Source organism: Elephas maximus, chromosome 17, assembly GCF_024166365.1.
Source record: "Elephas maximus indicus isolate mEleMax1 chromosome 17, mEleMax1 primary haplotype, whole genome shotgun sequence".
Lineage (NCBI taxonomy): Eukaryota > Metazoa > Chordata > Mammalia > Proboscidea > Elephantidae > Elephas > Elephas maximus.
Window position 1 is genome coordinate 10,573,342 of NC_064835.1, and position 24,585 is coordinate 10,597,926.

The 24,585-nt window shown below is 49.8% G+C and overlaps 1 protein-coding gene across 1 annotated transcript; it reads right to left on the bottom strand.

Annotated features, from left to right (window-relative positions):
- Positions 1–782: 782 nt before the first annotated feature.
- On the bottom strand, positions 783–23,126 carry SCN4B (sodium voltage-gated channel beta subunit 4). The gene is made up of 5 exons (XM_049856732.1): positions 22,875–23,126; positions 13,979–14,151; positions 12,198–12,426; positions 9,143–9,272; positions 783–1,361 (listed from the first exon to the last, which is right to left on the bottom strand). The coding sequence occupies exons 1-5, from the start codon at positions 22,933–22,935 to the stop codon at positions 1,268–1,270; spliced, it is 687 nt and encodes a 228-aa protein (XP_049712689.1). The 5' UTR covers positions 22,936–23,126; the 3' UTR covers positions 783–1,267.
- Positions 23,127–24,585: the final 1,459 nt, after the last annotated feature.

Here is a 24,585-nt window from a genome sequence, read left to right on the forward strand (position 1 = left end):
CAAATCAGTTCTTGGAAAAAGCAGAGTAAAACTATGGGTGCTTTCTCCCTGCTCCTCCCAGTCCCCAGGTGGGAGACAGGGTGGCACAGCTGAGCAGGAAGCAGCCAGGATACCCAAGCACCCTGTCATCCAAAGGAAGAGGGGCCCTGAAGGGAAGGGAGGCCCCTGACCCAGGGCTGGGGGTGAACAGCCCAGGGGACAGGGGAGAGGAGTGGTGGTAGCGGCACCAGAGAAGCCAAGGGAGCAGAGGGGGCAGGATGGCGCCACTCGCTGTGTCACCAGGGAAGGAGGAGGCACGGGGGTGGGGAGGAGCCAGGCTCAGGCATTCCCAGGGGTGGCGATGGCCCTGCCATGCCTAAGAGAAGGGGCTGCCAGCTTGGCAGGGCTGGGATGGGTGTGCCAGCGGTTGAGCAGTCTAGGATACGGGCATGCCCACCTTTGCAACCCCAATGCCCAAAGGAGAAATTCAAGGAAAGGCGTAGATAGCACCCCAATGCTCCAGGAAGACTGGGGGGGCCTTCACTGACTCCTCAGTAACAGAGGTCAGAGGAGCAGGTGGGTGGGCCCAACCCCCCTCCCCACCCCGAGACCAAGGCAGCAGGCCCTAGTCAGGAGGGTTCAGAAACTCAGTGGTTGGCTAGGGCGAAGACAGGCAGGAGGGACTGTGAGCAAGCAAGTACCCTACAAAGTGGAAGCTTGCCTCTCACTGTAGCCCTGCTTCCAGCAACCCCCTCCCCCAGATCCTGTCAGAGTGCTCTATCCCACCCCAACCCCACCCCCATCATAAAGGGTTAGTGCTCCACACATGGCTCTTTCTTTGCCCCATCTCCAGGGTCTAGCTACTGGGGCAGCCCTCTCTGATTCCCCAAGTCCTTCTTGAGGAGAAATCTGGAAGGAAACCAAGGTACTGCTCAGACAGGCCGGGGAGGCTGAAGAAGACCCATCTACCCAGGTGTCAGGGGATGACCCCTCCACACTGCCCCATGGCTGGGTCACAGAGCCCTCTCCCTTCCCCACCCCAGCCCACCTTGCCCTTTCCCAGACCTTCCATGCCCCACCCCCACCAGCCCTTGTCCCTGAGGAGCCCTGGCTGGGAAGGGGGTGGGGCAGGCTGGGAGAAACCCAGTTTCTCCCTGACCAAAAAGACTACAGTTGGAGCCAAGCAGCAGATGTCTCAGGCACGTGGGTTCTACAGACACGGCTCAAGCATCAGTTTCATCATCAGAGAGTGAGACTCCCTGCGGCTTCTTGGCCCGAAACAGAGGGCTCACACTTTCCTGGGTGGTTTCTCTCCTGCCTTGGAGCCAGGCAATCCATTCTCTGTATTATCATTCCCTGAGGAACTCACGAGGCATTCCTTCCTGGAGAGGAAGAGAGGGGGCAAGGAGAGTAGTGAGAGTAATGCATACAGTGTGGAGGGGGGCCCAGCCCTCTACCCTCAGTCCCTTCTACAGGGGTGAGATAGCAAGGTCATTATGGCCATGGACTATGGGGGAAGTCACCCAACCTTCCTCTTCCTCAGTTTGCTCATGCGTAAAATGAGTGCAACAATAATACCTTCTTTGTGGGGTTGCTATAAGGAGTTAATGAGCACTTAGAATGGTGTCTGGCACATAGAAAGTACTCAGGAAGGCTAGCCATCACCTAGCCACCTCCACACAGCAGAGGACGAGGTGTGCCAGACACTGTTCCCAGGGATCATGCCAAGGGGAAGGCAAATCAGGGTAGCTTCCAGCCTGTGACACCCAGTGGGGAGGGTCCAGGCCATCAAGGAGTACACCAAGAGCAAAGTGCTCCTTCTCCAGGGACCCACCAGGCCCTTCCTCTCTGAGATTTCTGGGACCAGAGGTAGAAGAACGAGAACCACGGAAGGGAGCAGAGGAAGCAGTAGGTTTGGCTGCAAGGATGGCGGCTCTGGACAGAGGGTAGTGGGATGGAGCAGAAGGAAGCAGGAAGGAAAGATGGTTAGATAGGAAGACGTCCTCCAAGGGTTTCACCAGGTCCTACCCCGACTGCCCAATTTAATCATGTCAAATCGGCTGGACAGAGTTCTCCAGGGATGACCTGACTGCTACATCACTCTGAGGTTTCTGCTGTTAAAAACTTCCAAGTCATTCATAGCTGCTGCTGCTAAACTGCATCTTACCACCACCCCCACCACCACCACCGCCCCCACCACCACCACCATCACCACCCTGGGCTGGTAAGGCTGCGTTTAGGGACCTTAGAGAAGGACTTAACATTCTGATCTCATCAGTTTCATCTTGTAGGATTTTGTCCATAGCTCCAGCCTGTCAAGATCCTCCCAAATCCCGATTTTATTCTCTAGCAGTCACTGCTGCTCTTGTTAGTTGCCATCAAGTTGGCTCTGACTCGTGGTGGCCCCAGCTACAACAGAATGAAAACGATTGCCATCATGCTTGAATCCATTGTTGCCTTCCAACCTAGGGGGTTCATTTTCCTGCTCTTTATCAGACAATATTCTGTTGTGATTTGTATGGCTTTCACTGGCTAATTTTTGGAAGTAGATTGCTAGCCTTTCTTTCCGGTCTGTCTCAGTCTAGAAGGTTTGCTGAAACCTATCCACCATTGGCCCTGCTGGTATTTGAAATACCAATGACATAGCTTCCAGAATCACAGCAACATGCAAGTCATCATAGTATGGCAAACTGGCAGATGGGTGGTGACAAGCACTGTTATTGTTGCTAGGTGCCGTCCAGTCAATTTTGACTAATAGCAACCCTATGTACAAAGAACAAAGCATTGCCTGGTCCTGCGTCACCCTCACAATCGTTGCTATGCTTGAGCCCATTGTTGCAGCCACTGTGTCAATCCATCTCATTAAGGGTCTTCCTCTTTTTCACTGGCCCTTTACCAAGCATGATGTCCTTCTCCAGGGACTGGACCCTCCTGATAACATGTCCAAAGTACATGAGACAAAGTCTCATCATCCTTGCTTCTAAGGAGCCTTCTGGCTGTACCTCCTCCAGGACAGATTTGTTCATTCTTCTTGCGGTCCATGTTATAGTCAATATTCTTCAACAAAACCATAATTCAAAGGCATCAGCTCTCTTTCAGTCTTCATTATTCATTGTCCAGCTTTTCCACGCATATGAGGCAATTGAAAATACCATGGCTTGGGTCAGGCACACCTTAGTCTTCAAAGGGACATCTTTCCTTTTTACACTTCAAAGAAGTCTTTTGCAGCAGATTTGCCCAAAGCAATACTTCATTTGATTTCTTGACATCTGCTTCCATGGGCATTGATTGTCGATCCAAGTAAAATGAAATCTTTGACAACTTCAATCTTTTCTCTGCTGCTTGTTGATCCAGTTGTGAAGACTTTTGCTATGTTGAGGTGTAGTCCATACTGAAGACTGCGGTCTTTGGTCTTCATCAGTAAGTGCTTCAAGCCTTCACTTTCAGCAAGGTTGTGTCATCTGCATGTCACAGGTTGTTAATGAGTCTTCCTCCAAGCCTGATGACATATTGTTTCTCACATAGTCCAGCTTCTCTAGTTATTTGCTCAGCATACAGACTGAATAACTGTGGTGAAAGGTCACAATCCTGATACACGCCTTTCCTGATTTTAAAACACACAGTATCCTCTTGTTCTGTTCGAACGGCTGCCTCTTGGTCTGCGTGCAGGTCCCACACGTGCACAGTTAAGTGCTCTGGAATTCCCACTCTTCACACTGTTGTCCGTCATTTGTGACCCACACAGCTGAATGCGGTTGCAGACTCAATAAAACACAGGTAAACACCTTTCTGATATTCTCTGCTTTCAGCCGGGATCCATCTGACAACAGCAATGATATCCGTTACTCCATGTCCTCTTCTGAATCTGGCCTGAATTTATGGCAGCTCCCTGTCCATGTGCTGCTGCAACCGCTTTTGAATAATCTTCACAAGATTCCATTTGCCTGTAATATTAATGAGATCGTTCCATAATTTTCACATTCTGTTGGATCACCTTTCTTTGGAATGGGCACAAATATTGATCTCTCCCAGTCAGGTGGCCAGGTAGCTGTCTCCCAGATTTCTTGGCACAGATGAGTGAGCACCTCCAGCGCTGCATCCATCTGTTGAAATATCTCAGTTGGTGTTCCGTCTGCTCCGAAAGCCTTGTTTTTCGCCATCGTCTTCAATCCAGCTTGGACTTCTTTTTTCAATGGCATCGGTTCTTGATCATATGCTCCCTCCTGAAATGGCTGAACATCCACCAGTTCTTTTTGGTGCAGTAACTCTGTGTATTCCTTCCATCTTCTGTTGATGCTTCCTGTATTGTTCAATATTTTGCCTATAGAATCCTTCAATATTACAACTTGAGGCTTTAATTTTTTCTTCAGTTCTTTCAGCTTGAGAAATGCTGAGCGTGCTCTTCCCTTTTGGTTTTCTAACTTCAGGTCTTTGCACATTTTGTTAAAATACTTTACTTTGTCTTCTTGAGCCACCCTCTGAAATCTTCTGTTCAGCTCTTTTCCTTCATCATTTCTTCCACTCACTTTGGCTACTCTACATTCAAGAGCGAGTTTCAGAGTCTCTTCTGACATATGTTTTAGTCTTTTCTTTTTTTCCTGTCTTTTCAATGACCTTTTGCTTTCTCATGTATGATGCCCTTGATGTCATCCCACAATTCTCTGGTCTTTGGTCATTAGTGTTTAATGCATCAAATCTATTCTTGAGATGGTCTCTAAATTCAGGTGGGATATACTCTAGGTCATACTTTGGTTCTCATGGACTTGTTTTAATTTTCTTCAACTTGAACTTGTACATGAGCATTTGATGGTCTGTTCTGCAGTTGGCCCCTGGTGTTGTTCTGACTGATGACATTGAGCTTCTCCATTGCCTTTTTCCACAGATGTAGTTGATTTGATTTCTGTATATTCCATCTGGTGAGAACCACGTGTATAGTTGCCACTTATGTTGTTAAAAAAGGTATTTGCAGTGAATAAGTCATCGGTCTTGCAAAATTCTATCATTCGATCTCCAGGGCTGTTTTTATCATCAAGACCGTATTTTCCAACTACTAATCCTTCTTCTTTGTTTCCAACTTTTGCGTTCCAATCACCAATAATTATCGATGCATCTTGATTGCATGTTTGATCAATTTCAGACTGCAGAAACTGATTTTTAAAAAATCTTCAATTTCTTCAATTTTGGCCTTGGTAGTTGGTGTGTAAATTTGAGTAATAGTCGTATTAACTAATCTTCCTTATAGGCATATGGATATTATCCTATCTGTACTTCAGGATAAATCTTGAAATGTTCTTTTTGACAATGAATGCAACACTATTCCTCTTCAATTTGTCTTTCCCGGCGTAGTAGACCATATGACTGTCTGATTCAAAATAGCCAATATAAGTCCATTTCAGCTCATTAATGCCTAGGATATCAATCTTTATGCATTCCATTTTATTTTTGATGACTTCCAATTTTCCTATATGCATACTTTGTACATTCCACATTCCTATTATTAATGGATGTTTGCAACTGTTTCTTCTCATTTTGAGCTATGCCACGTCAGCAAATGAAGGTCCCAAAAGCTTGACTCCATCCACATCATTAAGGCCGACTCTACTTTGAGGAGGCCGCTCTTCCCCAGTTGTTCTTGAGTGCCTTCCAATCTGAGGAGCTCATCTTCTGGCACTATATCAGACAATGTTCTGCGGCTAGTCACAAGGTTTTCACTGGCCAGTTTTTTCAGAAGTAGACCTCCAGGTCCTTCTTCCTCGTCAGTCTTAGTCTGGAAGCTTCGCTGAAACCTGTCCCTCATGGGTGACCCTGCTGGTATTTGAAATGCTGGTAGCATAGCTTCCAGCATCATAGCAACAAGTACAACAAACTGGCAGATGAGGGGTAGAACAGTCAAGGAAACTTGACGAAACTTTTACCGAGGAAACCTGATAAAAATGTCATCCCTAGTTCAGTTCAAATCTTAATAATAACGATGAACAGGCAGGGCCCTGTGGCATACCTCTAAAGACTGTTATTCAGATGGGTGTTCCTGAAATCAGCCAAACTAAGGTATAGTCCACCCAGCCAAATACTGACCCACCTAATTGTGCTGTCACATAGTCCATATGTCTTTACTGAGGACCTACTATGTACCAGGCACTGTGTCATGCTATAGAGGTGAACAATTCTGCACCATCCCTACTCTCAGGAAACCTGCAATCTTCCAGGGAATGCTACATTAAACAAGTGACTACAATAAAATGTGATCAACGATATATTTAAGGGCCATAACTTAGCTGGTCAGTGGATTGGGGAAGGCTTTCTGGAAGTGTCCTTTAAGCTGAAACCTGCAAAAATGAGCAGGAAAAGAGGGAGGGGACATTCCAGGGAGACGGAATAGTACACACTTGTGAAAACCCAGCATGGATCATGGCAGATGCTGTCCCAACACCACCCTTCTTTTTGGGAAGCTACCCCATCATGGATGCAATGCAGGCTTTCCTCATCATCACAGGGACCTGCTCAGGTTTCCACTGGTCTATCTCCCTGCCTCAAGCCTCTCTCCACCCAGTCCCTCTGCCCATCAAGGCCAGACTCTTTGTTCTGAAACTCCCTTATCATACCATGCCCTACAATCCCTCACCAGGGCCCTGCATAGGTACTCCAGGCAGAGGGAAAGCCAGTCACAGCCTGGACTCCCAGGTCCCCAAGGGTAGTCCTCAACCCCCTTTACAGGCTTCCCTTCCTCCACTCTCTCAACAAACAAAACACGTTGTTCTCCAGACCCATGCTCATTTCCCAAACTCTCTGCCTTGACTCTCAGTGGTCACTCTATCTGGAATGCCATTCTCGTTACCCTCCCCAAGGCTAAATCATAGCTATCTCGCAAGACCTACCTCAAATGACCTTTTGGCCAGGAATCTTTCCTGAGGCCTCTATGGTGAGTTGAATAGTATTCCCCAAAGTTAGTGTCCAATCAGAACTTCCAAGTGTGACCTTAATTGGAAATAGCTAATTAATCAGAAATCTGAAGATGAAGTCATCCTGGACTTAGGGTGGGACCAAAGTTCAATGACTGGTGTCCTTATAAGAAGAGAAGAGGACACAGAGACATGGGGAAGATGGCCACATGACGACAGAGGCAGAGACTGGAGTGATGCAGCTGTAAGCCAAGAAACACCAAGGATTACCAGGAGCCATCAGAAGCTAGGAAGAGGCAAGGAAGGATTCTTCCCTACGCCTACAGAGGGAGTATGGCACCTTGATTTTGGACTTTCCTAGCCTCCGGAGCTGTGAGAGAATAAATTTTTGGTGTTTTAAGCCACACACACACACAAAAAAAAAATCCGTTGCCGTAGAGTCAATTCCGACTCATAGCGACCCTACAGGACAGAGTAGAACTTCCACATACAGTTTCCAAGTAGTACCTGATGGATTCAAACTGCTGACCTATTGGTTAGCAGCCATAGCTCTTAACCACTATGCCACCAGTTTGTGGTAATTTGTTACAGCAATCTTAGGACACTAAGGTTCCTAGGAAACTGGCCCAGTATTTCACCTACTTCCAAACCCCTGCACCACTTCCTACATCTTTGCTGGCACTGATCCCCTCTACCTTGTATTATACTTATAGTGTACACATCCTATCTCCTTCAGGGCAAGATCTCATTTCTTCTAGAATTTCCTATAGCACCTGGCACAGGGCCTCAAAAATAGCCATCAAATGAATGAATGAACTCTTTATACACCCAATGAATCGGTAAGGTATGATAGCAACAGTTTAAGCTTTTAAGCTAAATAAGTCAGGGTTCAAATCACAGCTCTATCACTTACTAGCTGTGTGGCCTTGGACAAGTCATTTAACCACTCTGAGTGTCACTATGCTCAACTATAAAACAAAAATTATGGATTTTGTTTTAAAATTCCTGGTGGAGTATCTTGCACAGTAGGCATTCAATGAATGATAGGTGTTATTATCTCTAACAAGCTGACCCACCAGTGCCCTATCAAGAAAATGTTTAGCATTCCTTGTTCTTGACGAACCCCTGGTGGCTCCCAAGGATCACTGTTTTCTTTTCTGAGTGCTTTTAAACCACATGTTCAATGATTTGGTCTCCAAGTTTGCTTGCCACCAACGGTATGACTGGTTATTTAGGACAGAATTTGGTCCAGCTCAATGCTTCTCAAAAAAACTCATAGACTCTGGCCATGGGGCACTGCAACAACCCACAAGTTCTTTTTCTCAGTCAGTGCCTGGGATCCTGTTCTCTTAATAACCCCTTCCAGGCTTTCAGCTTCCTTTCCCTCTTACCAGTATAACTTCTGCCCTCTAGCCTAGCTCCCTCTTCATGACAGAACAGAATAAAGCAAACAGAAGCAGAGGCGTCCTCCCTTCCCTTTTGAATCTCATTGTTACCATCACTCTTTCTGCTCTGATGGCAGGCCTCTCATCTCATCTCTCTTGCTCAGAACTCACACCAAATGCCTTTTCCCGGTTCCAGTTTTACAAGAATCATCACCTCCTGCTTTGAAGCCTACTAACCCTGGCAATTCTGGGAAAAGGGTTGCATTCTCTGCACCTCCCTCCATCTTCTCTTCCTCCTTCTCTATAGATGTCTATTTTTACATCTGGACTTACCCTAGAGTATCTTGGGAGTCCATATTAGCCTTTTCAGATTTTTTTCTCTGCTCCTTTTGAATTTTCAGAATTTTACAATAAGAGATTCCCATTCCTCAGAAGGGTCTTCCCTTTTTAGAGTTTCTGTACATGAAATTTTATATTTTCTCTGATTTAAAAAAAAAAAAAAAGTCTTCCTAAATCCTTTGGTAGACTTTAGGTTGAGGTGGTGGAAATGGAAAGAAAGAGGCTAATGGGATGGGAAGGAAGACAGTGGAACAAGGAAGAACAAGGGGATTGTGGGATTCATTATCCATTCATTCAATAAATACACACTGGGAGGATGAGGGAGAGGAGGTGAGCTTAGGAGAGGGGCTGGGAGATGAGGAGGAAAGAGAGTGGTAGAATTAGGAAAAGAGGATAGAATGAGAGACAAAGGTAAGGATTAAGGATGATGGGGAGAATGATGGGGTGTAGGTAAAGGCGGAACAACAGAAGAGGATGCTGGGGAACACCCATGAGATGGGCTGGTGGGGGGACGTGAGCATGCTATGGCGGCCAACTCACTTCTTCTCCTGAGCCTTTTTGAGGATAAAGGTGATGAACTTCTTGAGCAGCAGGATGAAGATGAGGAGCCCAACGACCCCGCCCACAACGGCCAGGATGATGAGTGTCACGGTGTTGTCCACTTCCTCCACTGCACGGCCAGAGCAGGGAGGGAAAGGGGAGACAAGAGAGAAGGAGTCACCTGAAGCTGAGCACCATGGCCATCCAAGGGCTGTGCAGCCTCCATCCCCTGACACAACTCACTGGCATATAGGACATGTCTACTCTCTGGCCTCCAGCCCTCCCCAGGCCTTCCAGCAGGAAGCAGGGGAAGCTGACACACGGTGTCCATCAGGTTAAGGCACAACACCTCATCACCCTGTCCACAAATATCCTCCCACAGGCATACTCACAAGTTCTGAAATAATTCAGACTCAGCATAGCATCCAGGTTTGAGTCATGACTTGGGCCCCAAACCATGTGAGAATTTCATTGCATCTTTCTAGGTCTCCTTTGCCAATGCATAAAAAAATTAGAATCTCTCTATGGTATCTCTGACATGGTGGAAAGACTTTGGCATCAAACAGATCTGAATTTTAACTATAGGCCTGTCACCAGCTGGTAACCTTGGGCAGGTCACTTAACCCTTCTAGCCTCAATTTCCTCATCTGAAAACTGAACTCCTGGAGTCTTCCCAAACCTGCCCCACCCCCAGTCTTCCCCATCTCCATGAGAACAACTCCATCCTTCCATCTGCTCTGACAAAAACTCTGGGGTCATCCTTGACTCCTCCCTTTTCTTCAAACTCCCTATCAATCCACCTGAGAATCCTTATGGCTCTAACTTTAAAAAAAAAATCTAGAATCTGACTGCTCACTACCACCCTCACCTAAGCCATCTCTGGATGTTTGTAGTAGCCTAACCCTAACCAGCATCCCCACTTTGATGACTGTCCCCATTCTTCGCACAGCAGCCAGAGTGAACACCTCTGCTCAGAACCCTTCAGTGGCTCACATTTCATTCATGTTTACGAGGCCCCAGGAGCCTTGGTGGTACAGTGGTGAAGAGCTACGGCTGCTAACAAAAAGGTCGGCAGTTCAAATCCACGAGCTGCTCTTTGGAAACCCTATGGGACAGTTTTACTCTGTCCTACAGGGTCACTATGAGTTTGAATTGACTTGATGGCAACAGGTTTTACAAGGCTCCATACAACGTGGCTCAATCTGACTCATCTCTTACTACTCACCCTGCTACAGGCACGCTGGCCTCCTTGTTGTACTTCAAACATCTACCTCAGGGCCTTTGCACTAACTGTTCCGTCAGCCTGGAACGTCTTCCCCAAAATATCCTTATGGCTTCCTCTCCAACCTCCTTCAAATGCCCTCACCCTATGTCACTTTTTCTAATGAGACCTTCCATAGCCACCCTGCTGAAGCCCATTTCACCTTCCTTGTTTTATTTTTTCTCGTAAAACCAAAACCAAACCAGTTGCCATTAAGTTGATCCTGACTCATGGAGACCCCATGTGTGGCAGAGTAGAACTGTGTTCCATAGGGCTTTCAATGGCTGATTTTTCAGAAGTGGACCACCAGGTCCACTTCTCCCAACGCACCTCTGGGTAGACTAGAGCCTCCAACCTTTTAGTTTGCAACTGAGGGTCAACCATTTATATCACTCAGAGACTCCATTTTTTTCTCCTAGCACTTACCCTGTTCTATTATACAATATAATTTTCTTTTTTGTTTCGCTTATTACATATCTCCTCCCCCCTACTAGAAGATAATCTCCACAAGGCAGAAATTTATCTGTCTTGTTCATGCCACATCCTCAGCACCTAGAACAATGTCTGCCACATAATAGGTGCTCAGTAAATAACTGTTGAGCAGATGAGTGACTGCATCTGTAAAAATGGAGAGAAGACCCACTAAGAAGGGAGTTCATAAGGAGCCAAGGACTTAAGGTAAATGAGAGCACCTAACCCAGAGCTCAGCACCCAGAAATGCCCCATAAATGTTGGCTCCCTTCCCCTCTTTTCCCTCCCGAGAAGGCTGAGCACCAAGTGGGGTGACAGGAGACCTGAAAGAGAGGAAGAGGTGCCACCATAAGTAGACATGACTCAGACCACTCTAGGCTCAGAGAAAGCTGCCCAATGGCCTCCAGCTCTGTCCTTGGCACGGTCAAGATCAAACCCATGGCATCTCCCTCACCAGGCATTCCACGTCATCCAACAGGCCAGTGAATCCCCAGATATGCACAAAATGCAGCAGACACAGGATCCTTGAGCAGGTTCCCTCCCCCTTTCTCTCTGCTCTGTACTTCTCTACCCTTCCAGGCTCCTCCCCTCCATGAGGCCCAGGCTAACTTCTCCTGCGCTTGTTATCATCTGCCCTCCTGCAGCTATCTTCAGCGTCTGGGGTCATGTAACCCACCTGGCTCCTCATCGGACCCACCCTTACTGTCTGATTGTTCCACCTGTATCTGACTGGAATCCCCCAACTAGTATATAAGCTCCCAGAGGGGAGGGGCCGTGTCTTATTCAATCTCTATTGTTGAGCCTTTCCTGGTGTACCTATCATGCTCTGCCTTCTACTTCAGTTATGTGTTTACCTGTTCTGTGCTCTTTCCTAAATTGTAAGTTCCTCAAAGAAAAACATTATATATCATTCACAGAACTTTCCAGTACAGTGCCTGACATTCAATCAACTTTTACTAATGGAGTACCCAATAGTAGTATAATAACCAGCATAAAGACAGAGGCTCTAACAGTCACGAAACTCCCAGTAGCTTCTCTAATTCTCACAGCAACACCAGGAGAATGCAGTCATATTCCCATTTTACAGATGAGAAAAATGAGGCTTAGAGAGGCTAAGCATATTCACAAGCTACAGAGTGGCAGAATAAGCATTCAAGTTGCGTTCTTCTAGCTTTTAGGTGAAACTCTTGTAACTCTTGAAAGCATAAAGTCAAAGAAAGCACCAATATGTCAGTTTTTACCATTTCACTGTAACACTGAATTGGCACCCCTCCCCCAACTCCCTCCCACTCCACTGCCCTTGTCTCAGCCCCTACTGCGTACATTTCTCAACGACGTGGAGGAAGATGGTGGCCTGGTGCTGAAGATAGTTCTCCTTGGGGTTCTTCACATGACAGGTATATTTGCCGGTGTCACTAAATTCCAGGTCCTTCAGCAGAATGGAAATGTTGTTCACCTTCTCCTTGGTGGAACCCTCCAGAGTGATACGGTCATTATCTTTTGACTTCACCTTGGGGTCAGACTTCTCATTCTTCACAGTCCCTTCTATTAGCTGAGGATGAGGAGAAGAGAAGGTGGGCAAGAAAGAATCAGGGCCGCCAAAGGTCGTGAGCATCACTCCCAGCCCACTCCTTGGGTCCTCACCCTGCCCAGGCCCAGGAAGAGCCTGCAGTCTGAGGTTCTTCCTCACCCTTAGTTTCTTCTTCCAGCACCAATTGATCTGCTTGTCTAGCCTAAATCTTGCTTGCTGAAGGCTAACCTGTTTCCTCATTTTTTTTTTATCATGGTGAAACATAGGGAACATAAAAAAATTGCCATTTTAAGTGTACAATTCAGTGGCATTACTTATAGTCAAAATGTTGTGCGACCATTACCACTATTTATTTCCAAAACTTTTCATCACCCCAAACAAAACTCTGTATCCATTAAGCAAGAATGTACCATTTCCCCTCCCACCAGCACCTGGTAACCACTGCTTTCTGCCTCTAGGCATTTGCCTATTCTAGTTATTTCATACAAGTGGGGTCATAAAATATTCGTCCTTTGTGTCTGGTTTATTTCACTCAGTACAATGTTTTCATCGTTAGCCCATGTCACAGCATGTATCAGAATTTCATTCCTATTCATGGCTGAGTAATATTCCATTGTATGCATGTAGCACGTTTTGTTTATCCCTTCATCTGTTGGTAGACACTTGAGTTGTTTCCACCTTTGGGATACTGTGAATAATGCTGCAGCGAACATTGGTGTGCGAGTATCTGTTTGAGTCTCTGCTTTCAAGTCTTTTGTGTTTATTTCCTAAACCCATTTCCTTTTCTTAAGATAGCCAAGGAATGTGGCACTGCTCTTACTGCTTTCTTCACGAAAGCGTTTTATGTAATGACGCCTGCAAATACCACACTCATTTCTCTCTGTCACTTCCCATTCAGCCTTTCCTGGCACTGGGTCCCCTATCCATCTACATTCTGACCCTCCGTGAGGACCTGGATCAATCATACAGCCCCGTCCATCAGCACCCTCTGAGATCAGCCCTTAATTACATCCAGAGCTGCTCTCTTGTAGCTTCCCTGTGTTAGTCTGGGCACCCTACTAGATTACAGAGTGAATATGCAATAAATACCTGCTGATTGATTCATCCCACAGCCCTGTTGGTGGCTCTGCAGATCTCTTGTTCTTCTCCAGCTTCTTCTCTCCTTTATTTCCAAGTCCAGTTCCCCAGCTCTTACCTCATTAGGACTCTTCTCATTCCCTCGCTCCAAGGAACCAAAGGGTGGGTCTTTCTCTCTCTCCTTGTTTTTTTTTTTTTTTTTTTTTTAACTAAACTATTAATTTTTACACAAGCAATTCAAGTTCCAGGCATTTCTTAAGACCAAACAGAGGTCTCTAGCCATCCAGCAGACCCCATATTCTAGCAATGCCATCCTGGAAAAGTGTAGCCTCCCTCCCGCTTAGATTCTTTTAGGCAGGCTCTGCAAAGACCACTGGGAGAAACAGGTGACAAAAAGTGGGTTCTGGGGACCATCACAGTGGGACTTAGTTCAGAAGGGACCAGAGGAGAAGGAAGGAAGGAGCTGGGCTGTCTTGTCCCTTCCCCCACTACTTACAATCTTGAAAGTATCACTGCTGTTGTAGGACCACCAGAAGCGCAGGTTCTCGAAGCCAAAGCAGCTGGAAAAGGTGCAAGGCAGCAGGATCTCGGTGCCGTTGACAGCGGAGATGGTGGTGGCCTTTCCCACAGACACCTCCAGCGACAGGGACACGGGGAGCAGGAAGAGACCTGTGTGAGGGGCCCCACCCTTAATAAAATCCCGCCAGAAACTTCAGGGGGGTGCAGGGGTGGCTTGGCCAGGCAGAGAGGTCTCTGTCACCCTCTGTGGCAACTTCAGGAGGTTGGTTCTCACGTTCAAAATCGGTAGTGTCTGGGTCACTGGCGGTATTTCTCTATTTCTCGGTCTTCCCACGGGCTGCTTGGATTCTGAGTGACCACCAGGGGTCACCCCAACCCAAGAAAACAAGGTCTTTGCAGCTTTGCTGCAAATTCGCGCCTGCGGGAGCCCCCTAACCCTGAGGACGCAGTCCCTGGAGGTGCTTTCCCTGCACCCACCCAAGAAGTCCCGGATGGAGCCCCTTCTATTCGCACTGGGCATTCCCCTAGGACGGTGCGCGAACTCTTCGTCTTGCTTTTTGTTTTTCTTTTTTTTGCACAAGAGAAAAGCAGCGGCCGCAGTCCACCAACACTGCCCAGCGGCCTCTCATCACCGAGCCCGGGAAGCTCCTACTCTGCCCAGAGGGGCGGAGAGGCAGAGCGACCCCTTCCGGCTGCACCCTGCTCGGCCACAAGAGTACAGAAAAGAGACGGCCCCCCTCGGGATGGAATAAATGAGGGGTGGGCCTGCGGCAGGTCTTGGAATGGGGCAGCGAGGGCCGAGCAAATCCTAGGAGAGAAAGGCAGAGGGCAGAAAACCCACTGGGAGAGGCAGACTCCAGGCTAATCGGAATGCACGCTCTGCAGGGGGAGGGCACTGGACCCGCTGTCCCCTGCTGACCCGGAGCCCAACCCCCGCAGTCCCACTCCGTCACCTGGTCTGGGGAACGTCCCTAGAGCGCCCCCACCCCCACCCCTGTGGCGTTTCCACTCACAGCCTCCAGGACCCGCCCCCTGAGTCCTTGTAAGGGGGCCTGGCCCTCCTGCAGTCCTGCAGATTCTCTGAGGAAACCGTACTCGCCTGCGTGTCCTTGCCCTTAGATGAAACGGGCTGGGGGGAGGGGGGGGGTCAAGCCGGGTGAGGACTCAGAGATGGGCCTGCTCAGATCTCCAGCAACCTGGATAATAGCGATCCTTTCCTGGGCCTCTATCCGTGCTAAGCGCTCACTGAAATCTCAATACATATAAAAAAAAAAACTCGTTGAGTCAATTCCTACTCATAGCGACCCTGTAGAACAGAGTAGAGCTTCCCTGTAAAGTTTCCAAGGAGCACCTGGTAGATTTGAACTGCAGGCTTTTTGGTTAGCAGCTGAGCTCTTAACCACCAGGCCATGGGGCCCTGGCGGTACAGTAGTTAAAGAGCTGTGCCTTTTGGCTGCTAACCAAAAGGTGGACAATTCAATCCACCATCTGCTCCTTGGAAACTCTATGGCGCAGTTCTTCTTTGTCCTACAGGGTCACTATGAGTCAGAGACTCCAGGGCATTGGATTTTGTTTTTTACATACTGGTAAGGTAGGTGTTATTAATCACATTTGACAGGTGAGGCTGAGGAAAGCAAAGTGACTTGCTCAAAGTCATACAGATTCTAGGTAGGGGTCGTTGAAATCTGAACTGGGGCCTGAGTCCAGGGCCAGTGGGCAACTGAGAGCAGCAGCCTGGCTGGCCTAACCTCTGTCCCAAGGTTTCCCTGATATCTGTCTCTCCCCAGACTGCAGCTTCACTCAACTTCTTGGACCTCCAGCCATGGCCAGGGGAGCCCCCAAAATGTCAGAGCTAAAGGACCCAGACTGACCCAGTAACTCCACTGCCTCATTTTACAGGCAGGGCAACCAGGCGCAGTCTGAGAGGAGCCTTGGCTAAGGTGACACTGAGTTTACCTGCTGGGCTGCTTGAGAATCCACCTCAGCCCAGGTCAGCTCCCAGCCCTGCAGCCAATTCCCAGAACTGTTCTTGTTCCCCAGATTTACAGGGTCAGTCTTTGTTTTAAAGGTTTTTATGCCAATCTTCCTCTTTTTCCATTCTCACTCTCTGTAAGGACCTCTTTTGTCTGACTTAATTCCCTCGTGCTACACCACAAACAAATTTCCTCGCGTTTTCCCAAAGGAGATGATAACAATGAGGTCAGTAATGTTGGTGCCTCTGAGCAATTCTTTTTAAGACAGAGGAAGGAGCCCTGGTGGCACAGTGGTTAAGTGCTAGGCTGCTCACTGCAAGGTCGGCGGTTCAAATCCACCAGCTACTCCACAGAAGAAAGATGTGGCGGTCTGCTTCCGTAAAGATTTACAGCCTTGGAAACCCTAGGGACAGTTCTACTTTACCCCATAGGGTCGCTATGAGTTGGAATCGACTTGACGGTAATGGGTTTGGTTTTGGGTTTTATGTGCCAGGAATTGTTCTAGAGCAGTGGTTCTCAAGCTTGGGCGAGCATCGCAATCACCAGAAGGCAGTTAAAACACAGATGGCTGGGCCTGCCCCTGGAGTTTCTGATTCAGTGGGTCTAGACCAAAGCCTCAGAATTTGCATGTCTAAAAAATTCTCAGAGAAGGCTGTGGTCCTGGGACCACTCTTTGAGAACCACTATGCTGGAGGATTTGTACATACTGACTCCAACTTATATTAGCATGCTGAAAGGTAGGTATAATTATTCTCATATTATAGATGGTGAGATTGAGGTGAAGTAACTTGCCCGGGGCCACGTAGTTGGTAAGTGGTAAATCTAGAACTGAGCACATACTTTAAAACCCCACTGCCCTCCAGTCAATTCCTACTCATAGCAACCCTATAGGATAGAGTAGAACTGCCCTATAGGGCTTCCAAGGCTGTAAATCTTGACAGAAGCAGACTGCCACATCTTCCTCCCATGGGGTGGCTGGCGGGTTCCAACCGCCGACCTTTTGGTTAGCAGCTGAGATCTTTACCCACTGCGCCACCAGGGATTCTTAGCACGTACTATAGGACCAAAAAAAAAAAATAATAATAACTCAGTGCCGTCGAACTGTGGTACGGCAGAGCAGAACTGCCCCATACAGTTTCCAAGGAGCGCCTAGCGAATTCGAACTGCCAACGCTTTGGTTAGCAGCCATAGCACTTAACCACTACACCACAAGGGTTTCCACTACAGGACAGGACACTTTCTATACAGTGTCTCATTTCATCCTGGAGGCAGTGATGGTCAGTGGTAGAATTCTTGCCCTCCATGGGGGAAATCCAGGTTCGATTTCTGACCAATGCATGTCATTCACACCCACTACCCATCTCTGAGTGGAGGTTTGCAGGTCGCTATGGTGCTAAACAGGCTTCAGCCAAGCTTCCAGAGTGAGACAGATCAGGGAGAAAGGACTGCTGATCTGTTTCCAAAAATCAGCCAATGAAAACTCTACGGATCGCAGCGGTGCCATCCACAACTGACCATGGGGATGGTGCAGGACTGGACAGCATTTTATTCCATTGTACATGGGGTCACCATGAGTTGGGCACTAACTCAACGGCAGCTAACAACAAACATCGCATCCTCACAGTAATCTAATGAGGTAGTTATCCTTTTCATTCCCAGTATGCAAATGAAGAAACAGGCTCAGAGGGATTAACTTGCCCAGGGCCACACAGTCTTCAGCATTCAGACTTAGGTCAGCTTTTCACATTAGATGACACTGCCTCTCCTGGAGAACAATGCTGTCCCTCCCAGCTTAGCTCTCCTGCTGTGGGTTTCAAGTCTAGGGACAAGAACCAGACACAGAATTCCACTCTTCAGCCCTGGGCTAGCAATGGCACTAGAAGATGGCCTTCTGGCAGGAGACCCCAGCCCTGCTTCTCACCTCCCATGGCCCCCACAAACCAAGGAACAGGGTGTAGAGGTGTGACAGCGAGGCTCTCAGGAGAAGAGCATATTCCTGATGGCTGCAGGCCTCCCTCAGGGAAGGAGCGTTGCTCCAAGGAGCTCCACAGGCTCCAATGCTCACTGACAGCCCTGCCCTGGAATCTGGCTCCTGGGGAGGAGGGGGGAACTCATCAGAGGCCTTCCCAGCCCCCAGCTAGAATGAGATATCCAAGAGCACAAAAATGAGCATCAAAAGTGAAATCTTCTTGATTCCTTTAAATATATAGAAGCAAAAAAAAAAAAAAAAAGAAGCAGCCTCCAGAAGAGGGGAAAGAACTATTTCTTTAAGGCCTAGCTCATGATACAGGTACATGTTTCTGCCTTACTTGTGTGCACTTATGTGGATGACTTAACTCTAATGCACTCAGGACTCCCAGAGTGAAGCATTTCCGTTTCCACTGAAGGCTGGAGGGGACAAAGGACACTGGCAGAGATGGTTTCCACGGAGTCCAGAGCCCTGCCAGAGTTCAGGCATCAGAGAGGGCGGGCAAGCCTGGCATCTGCACTGTGCAGTTCTCCCATCTCCCAGTCATTAAGTCCTACCAGATATGTCTGAGATGCTCGTGCACAGGAATGCCCGGGGTCTTAGCTCCCGTGCCCAGTCTCACCTGTGAGGCTGTGCTGGGGGGAGAAGAAGGAGCAGGTGCAGGTGTTGACCCACCAGAGACCCTGCCGTGGATGCGTTAGCAGGAGAGGGAGCCAGAAGAGGACTGGCCAGCAGGTGCAAGTTGGGTCTACTGCCAACCTTGAGGAAGTCAGACGTGCCACATCCGGTGTACACATCCCCAAACCAGGGCAGAGACAGCTGCCTGTCCTCCCTCCCAAGCTTGGTATAAAGCCAAAACTTGAGATTATAAAACACAAGCAGGGGCCTCTGTGATTAGATCCGTCTGACCTGAGCATCCTGGGGCAGAGAAGATGGTGTTTGAGAGAGGAAGGGGAACAAGGCTGGCCCCATTGCAGGTCTGGGTGTAACCAGGGCACCCCTAGCCTCCCCTTAATGATCACAGTCAGCCAAGAATGTCTCCAGGCCACTCACACATTGATTTATACTTCCACCCTGGGCTGCCTCCTGGAGGAATTATTTCCATGTGGTTATTTCCCTAGAATAAAGAAAGGCTTTCTTTGGTTTGTCCTAAACCTCTCTCTTTAGGATTTCAAGGGGTGTGTGTGTGTGTGTGTGTGTGTGTGTGTCCTCTCTCTTTAGGATTTCAAGGTTTGGGGCGGGGGTTTCTTTCCAGCATTATGGGGTTGATGAACAAGTCCTCCTATTCATGACCCTGTAGAATTCAACCCTACCACCCCAAAGCCCTCTCTTTCCTCGCTCGAAGGAATCGTCTAGTCTGTTCTCACAGAGCAGCCGTTTTCTTTGCCATTATCTGGAGTCCTCTGCCCCCTCCCATCCTCATCTGGGTGCTGGGATTTTGTCTGAGGCTTGACTCAAGATTCTCAAGTTTTGTTGGAGTACAAAGGCATTTAATACATGCCCTATGTTATAAAACATTCACACCAGCAGGACGCTTATGGCTACCACCATACATCCCAAGGCCGAAGCCAAGGCAGGAAATGTTCCATCACCTTTTGCCACATTCAGGAATCAGTCACACCCACCCCAGGGCAGAGGGAGGGCAAAGGGGCGGGATGGTACCCACCCCAAGTTTAGCTCCTAAGGCCTGCCTGCCGCAGCAGGCAGAAACACGGCTAAACTCTAATGGCGAGGCTAAGACACTCTGGTCCCAGGGGAGCCAGACAGGCTCCAAGCTAGAGCTGGGAGGCAGAAAGTGGGCCAAGGCCAGCAGGACAGGACCCCTCCTGGGTGGAGGCCCTGGGGGATGTGGGAGGCAGCGCTGGGCCAGGCAAGGCTCCTGAGCCCAGAGACAAAGGAAAGATTTCAGCACCTTCTCCCTAGCCAACCTGCCTGCTTCCTGCCCACCCCCAGGAGCTTTGCTGGGATGGAAGCATGCCCTTGAGACGGCACTGGCTGCTCAACAGAATGCAGCTTGGCAAACAAGGCCGCGCATGCGCCTGTTCCTCCTCTTGTGGGCCACACGATGGGTTGCCTTAGCATGACCCATCTATGGCTTCTGCAGAGATCCTACACCCCTTCAATGGCCAGCAGCAGGGCAAATGGGGAGAAACTGTGCCCAGGGTCTACCTATCCTGCCGATTCTACCAGGAGGTGGACTGTCATAAGGGCTTGGGGACCCTGGCCTTCTCTCTTGGACACCCACACAGGTCTGCACCTCCAACAGATGTAGAAGAAATAATCACCATTTCCACATTCAAACCTGAGATCTCCCTCCACTTCTCCCCATTCTTGCGCTCTTCGCCGTGAACTTGCTTACCCTTTCCTTTCCCTTCCTCTGAGTGGGACTGAGCACGCTGTCCTTAATTGTATTCTCATTAAACAAGCCCTTAATAAATACATACCAAGGGAAAGAGGGTTGTGCAACACAGCACCCTCACAAGTGATAATTAAACACAGATCACAGCAATTAAGCAAATCAGGGAACAAGGAAGGGGTGGGCAGGACAGCTACAGTACATGCTTAGGGAGGGGCTAGAGCCTACAGAAAACTCAATTGCAATAATACAGCCTTGGAAAGTGCTTCTCAATTTAAGAAAAGGGTGTCTTGTTGGGTTATCAAAAATCACATTAGTCTCAGTCTGTGAGGCTGAGTTTGATATGGGGAAAGGGGCTGGAAGGGCAGAGGACCGCTAGGACTGCTGCTCTGTCCCTAGTCTCCAAGTTTTAGGAACAGAGCTGGGCCTCCCAAGCCTTCATCCTTCTTTCCTCATGCCTCAGAGCCTCACCCATTCTTCAGCCCATAAGCACAGTGCCTACTGACCACCCCTCACCAGACTATGGTTGACTGGGAGACAGCTTGGAGCGACAGAACCCAAGATGCTGGACTCTGTTCCACTTAGCCATCAATTGGCCATGCACCTCCCTTCCCTGGACCATGGTTTTCTCCTCCCTGTGAGAGCTCTGTGCTATGGTTTCCAAAGTTCCTCCCAGCTCAGATGCCCCAGGGAGCATCTCCAGTTGTTGGTCCAGTTGTCTCAAATTTCCCCTACTGGACTGAAAGTGCTCTGAGAACAAGGATTCCGGCTGCATCCCAAGCACAGAGCGATCCCCCACTCAGTCAGTAGCTGCTTGAGCAAGGCCAAGGGGAACCCTGGTCACATTCAGAGACAGGCAGGGGGCAGTCTGGGGCCTGCTGGTCTCCCACCCACAAGTCAGTCTGCTCTCTCCTGGTCTCCCAGAGGGTTAGCTCAGAGGCTCATCCAAACCTGCCCCCATGGGCCCCTGCCCCTACCCAGTCTACCCAGCTAAACAGTCCTTAGAGGGTGTGGGGGCCTCTACCTGGAGAAAACTACCAAAAATCCGCTCACAACATCCCCCTTCTCCACCACACACACACATTAACACATACTCACAGTTTGCAGGGTCCTGCTTCTATGAAAATTCTAACCACTGCCAGTTAGCAGAGAATCAACTCAATGGGAACTGGTTTGGGGTTTAAGGTTCAGGACTGGTGCCCCACCACCCAACCAGGCAGCGGGAGGAAGGGAAGTCAGAGGTGTTGACAAGTGGGCAGTTTAATGACCATGTGAGTGTGGATTCCTCAGTGACCCCTCACCCCTGCCAGGGATACAGTGTGGGCCTGGGCTGATCTGAGGTGGGGTGGGGAGGGAGCTAGTGTGAGTGACACTGTGCTCTGAGTGGAGAGGAGCCTCAGGTCTCATTGAGGCCCGCTTCATTAGGGTCACTGTGAAGCTGAAGTGGTAGGAAGACATTAGTGTTTTCTCTCTAACAGGAGGGACATAATTAAACCTTGGCTCCTGAGTGAAAGAAATGGTCTTTCCCTTCTCGCCCACCAGGTGCCCACGTGAAGGTCTGAGTTTACATTTGTGGAAACAGCAGCCACTCCCCTTACAGGCTGCTGTCTCCTGGTTTTCCACACAAATACCTACTCCCCGTGCCTAATCCAGCAGAGGTTGAGAGGAGCTGCCAAAAGCCAAATCTGACAAACATAAGCGAGAAGAGATGTGGGTGCCAGAGATGGAATCAATTTACACTGAAAACCAGCTACAGTTTACGAGATTACATTGACTAATAAATATCATCCTCTAATCTCCTGGAGTTTGACACTCAAAACTATCAGGTACATGTTAGTAGATATTATTAAACACTCATCCCCTCTGTGTCCTCTGCGCATGTCTCCTCAGGTTCCTATTCACCCAAAAATGAAGAGCCGGGAGCAGCTTAAACAGGTCTTCCCTAAGAGACAAGACCCTTCCTAAAAGGCGGCTTCAACAGTCCTCCAAGCCACGTCAACCCCTTCCAGCCCTTAGCGTGGAGCCGTGGGGAAGACAAGTGGGCAGTGGAGGAGGCAGAGGGCAGAGGAGCATATAGAAAACGGGCCCGAAGAGAGAGGACGTCACCCTCCACCTCCCCACCCCGCCCATCGGTGCACGCCTGACACCTGGGTAACAAGCGTCCAAGTGGCAAAGAGCTCTGGCCCAGCGTAGAAACCACCAACCCAACAACGACACGTGCAACCCACCTCCCATCCGCTACGTCCAAAGCACAGACCCACGCCCCCAAAACGCCAGAACTTCTGAACTCAGGAGACTCCGCTGCAGCCCCAGGACCCAGTTCCAGAAACCTGGAACTGAAGACTCTAGAAACCAAAGAACTAATCGGGAGGCTGACGGCCGATGCGGTGGGGGGTCGCGCACGGTCCACAGGGAGCACTGCGGCCAGAGCCTGGTGTCCGGGGAGAAGCTGGTGGCCACCGTGTCTATTTCGTGCCGCACTCCACAGCCCACTCGGTCCAAGGCACTCCTCTCCAGTGTCCCCTGGGGGCCGGGGGGTGGGGGGTGGGAAGAGACCAAGCCAGAACTGTCTTACCCAAAAGCCCAGTGCCCAGCCATCTCGCCCGGGCTTCGCCTCGGATCCCAGCCCCGGGCATGGTTCTGTTCTTCCCAAAGCACGCCGGGGTGCGGGGATGGGACACTGGACCCAGCCGCGCTCTCAGCCTCCTGTCAGCAGTCGGCCCCGGAGCTGCCAGGAGCTCTGCGCCGCGGGTCGGGGCTCGGGAAAGTTAGCAGGGAGAGAGCCAGGGGAAGGGGCGGGCGCGGGGCCGCGGGGAGGCGCGTTCGCCTGCTGCTCCGAGCCGCGGCGGGAGGGAGGGGAGGAGGAGCTGGGGAGCCAGGAGGAGGAGGAGGAGAACAGCGGGCGGGCGCAGAGGCGAGCGAGCGAGGCTGCACCTCTGCCCTGGACCGGCTCCAGCCGCAGGAGGGGCGGTGGCCACCGCGGAGCCCAGGGCTCCCCCGCCTGCTGCACACCCGGCCCGGAGCGCCCCGCCTCGTGGTCCTGGATCCCCGGGAGCACCCTGGGCCCCCTGCTTCTACTCCACCTGGGGCTGGGCTGCTGCGGCTTGGCACTGCAGGGCCGGCCTGCAGCAGCCTGCATCATCCTAGGGGCTGAGCTGCAGTTAGGAGGATCATTGTGGAGGTAGGGGTGGAGCTTTGGGGTTGTTGGAAGGCTGTTCCGTTCTGTTTCGTGAAACACCGGTAAGGTTTCAGCTCCCTCTCGGGGGAGCCGCCGAAGGACCGCCTGAATGACCGCAGCAGGCGCTGCCGCAGCGGGTGGGCGTGCGAGGACTTGACCGCTGCTGCCGCGTCTTAGAGCCGAGCTGGCGGGCCCCCGTGCGCGGGCATCCTGGGGCCCCAGCGCCCGCCGCCTGCTGCCCCCGCGCCTTCATCAGCTCTGGAGGTTGCTTCAGGCCGCCGGGAGCAGAGCCTCCAGTTGCAAACTGGCCCCTGCAAATTGCCCCGGCCCTCCAGTCTCTCCCATTTCCTCACAGACTCCTCGGATATCACGACGCTCCTGGTTAAGGATCTGGCCAGACATTACCTTTCAGCGGTTTGGCGTCTGGCCTGCCGCCCTGCGCCCCGCTTCATCTTCCCGCAGTACCCCTTACTTCTTATTTTTCCCACCCTCAGACCCTGTCCTTTCACCCGCCTCCAAGAGTTCCCAGTCTCCTTTGGGAAAAAAAAAAAAAAAAAGCACCTCCAAATTCAGCACACTGGCTCTGCTTTCTTTTTGGGGTAGAGATTTGCCCCAAGGGCAAACTTGGGGGTCACAGCCAGATCGGAGGGCTGAGGTGAACCTGCAAATAAGCAAACCTTCTCCTAGACAGTCATGATTTAAAGTGAGCGGTGCTTTTTGGTGTGGTTTGATAAATAGGTCAGATAGCCTCCTGAGAACCCCCTTCCCCAAGCACCCAGCACCCTCCTGCCTTCACAGGTCCTTCTGCTGTTCCAGCCCCTCCATTCTTTCTGTGTCTGGGGATAAATTCAACCTTGGAAACCCTGCTCCATCTTCATGTCCTGAGCCCTGCTAGGGCCCCACCAAGGCCTCCTGACCACTGACATTAACCTGGGGTACTGGGGTGCACTTCAGAGAGATCATGAACCCGTTGAAGTTGTATGCAAAGCGCTGAATGTATTTGATTTTTTCTTTCTGAGACAGAGTTGGTGCCTTTCCTCAGTACAGCTTGTAGGATATATAGAGTTAGACACTCTGCGGAGTTGAATCCCAGCTCCATCATTTATTA

Coding starts and splice junctions, on each gene's coding strand:
- SCN4B (XM_049856732.1), bottom strand. CDS start 22,935: ATGCCCGGGGCTGGGATCCGAGGCGAAGCCCGGGCGAGATGGCTGGGC. Junction 14,152..22,874: donor GCTGGGCACTGGGCTTTTGG/GTAAGACAGTTC, acceptor CCCCTCACACAG/GTCTCTTCCTGCTCCCCGTG. Junction 12,427..13,978: donor GCAGTGATACTTTCAAGATT/GTAAGTAGTGGG, acceptor CCTCATCCTCAG/CTAATAGAAGGGACTGTGAA.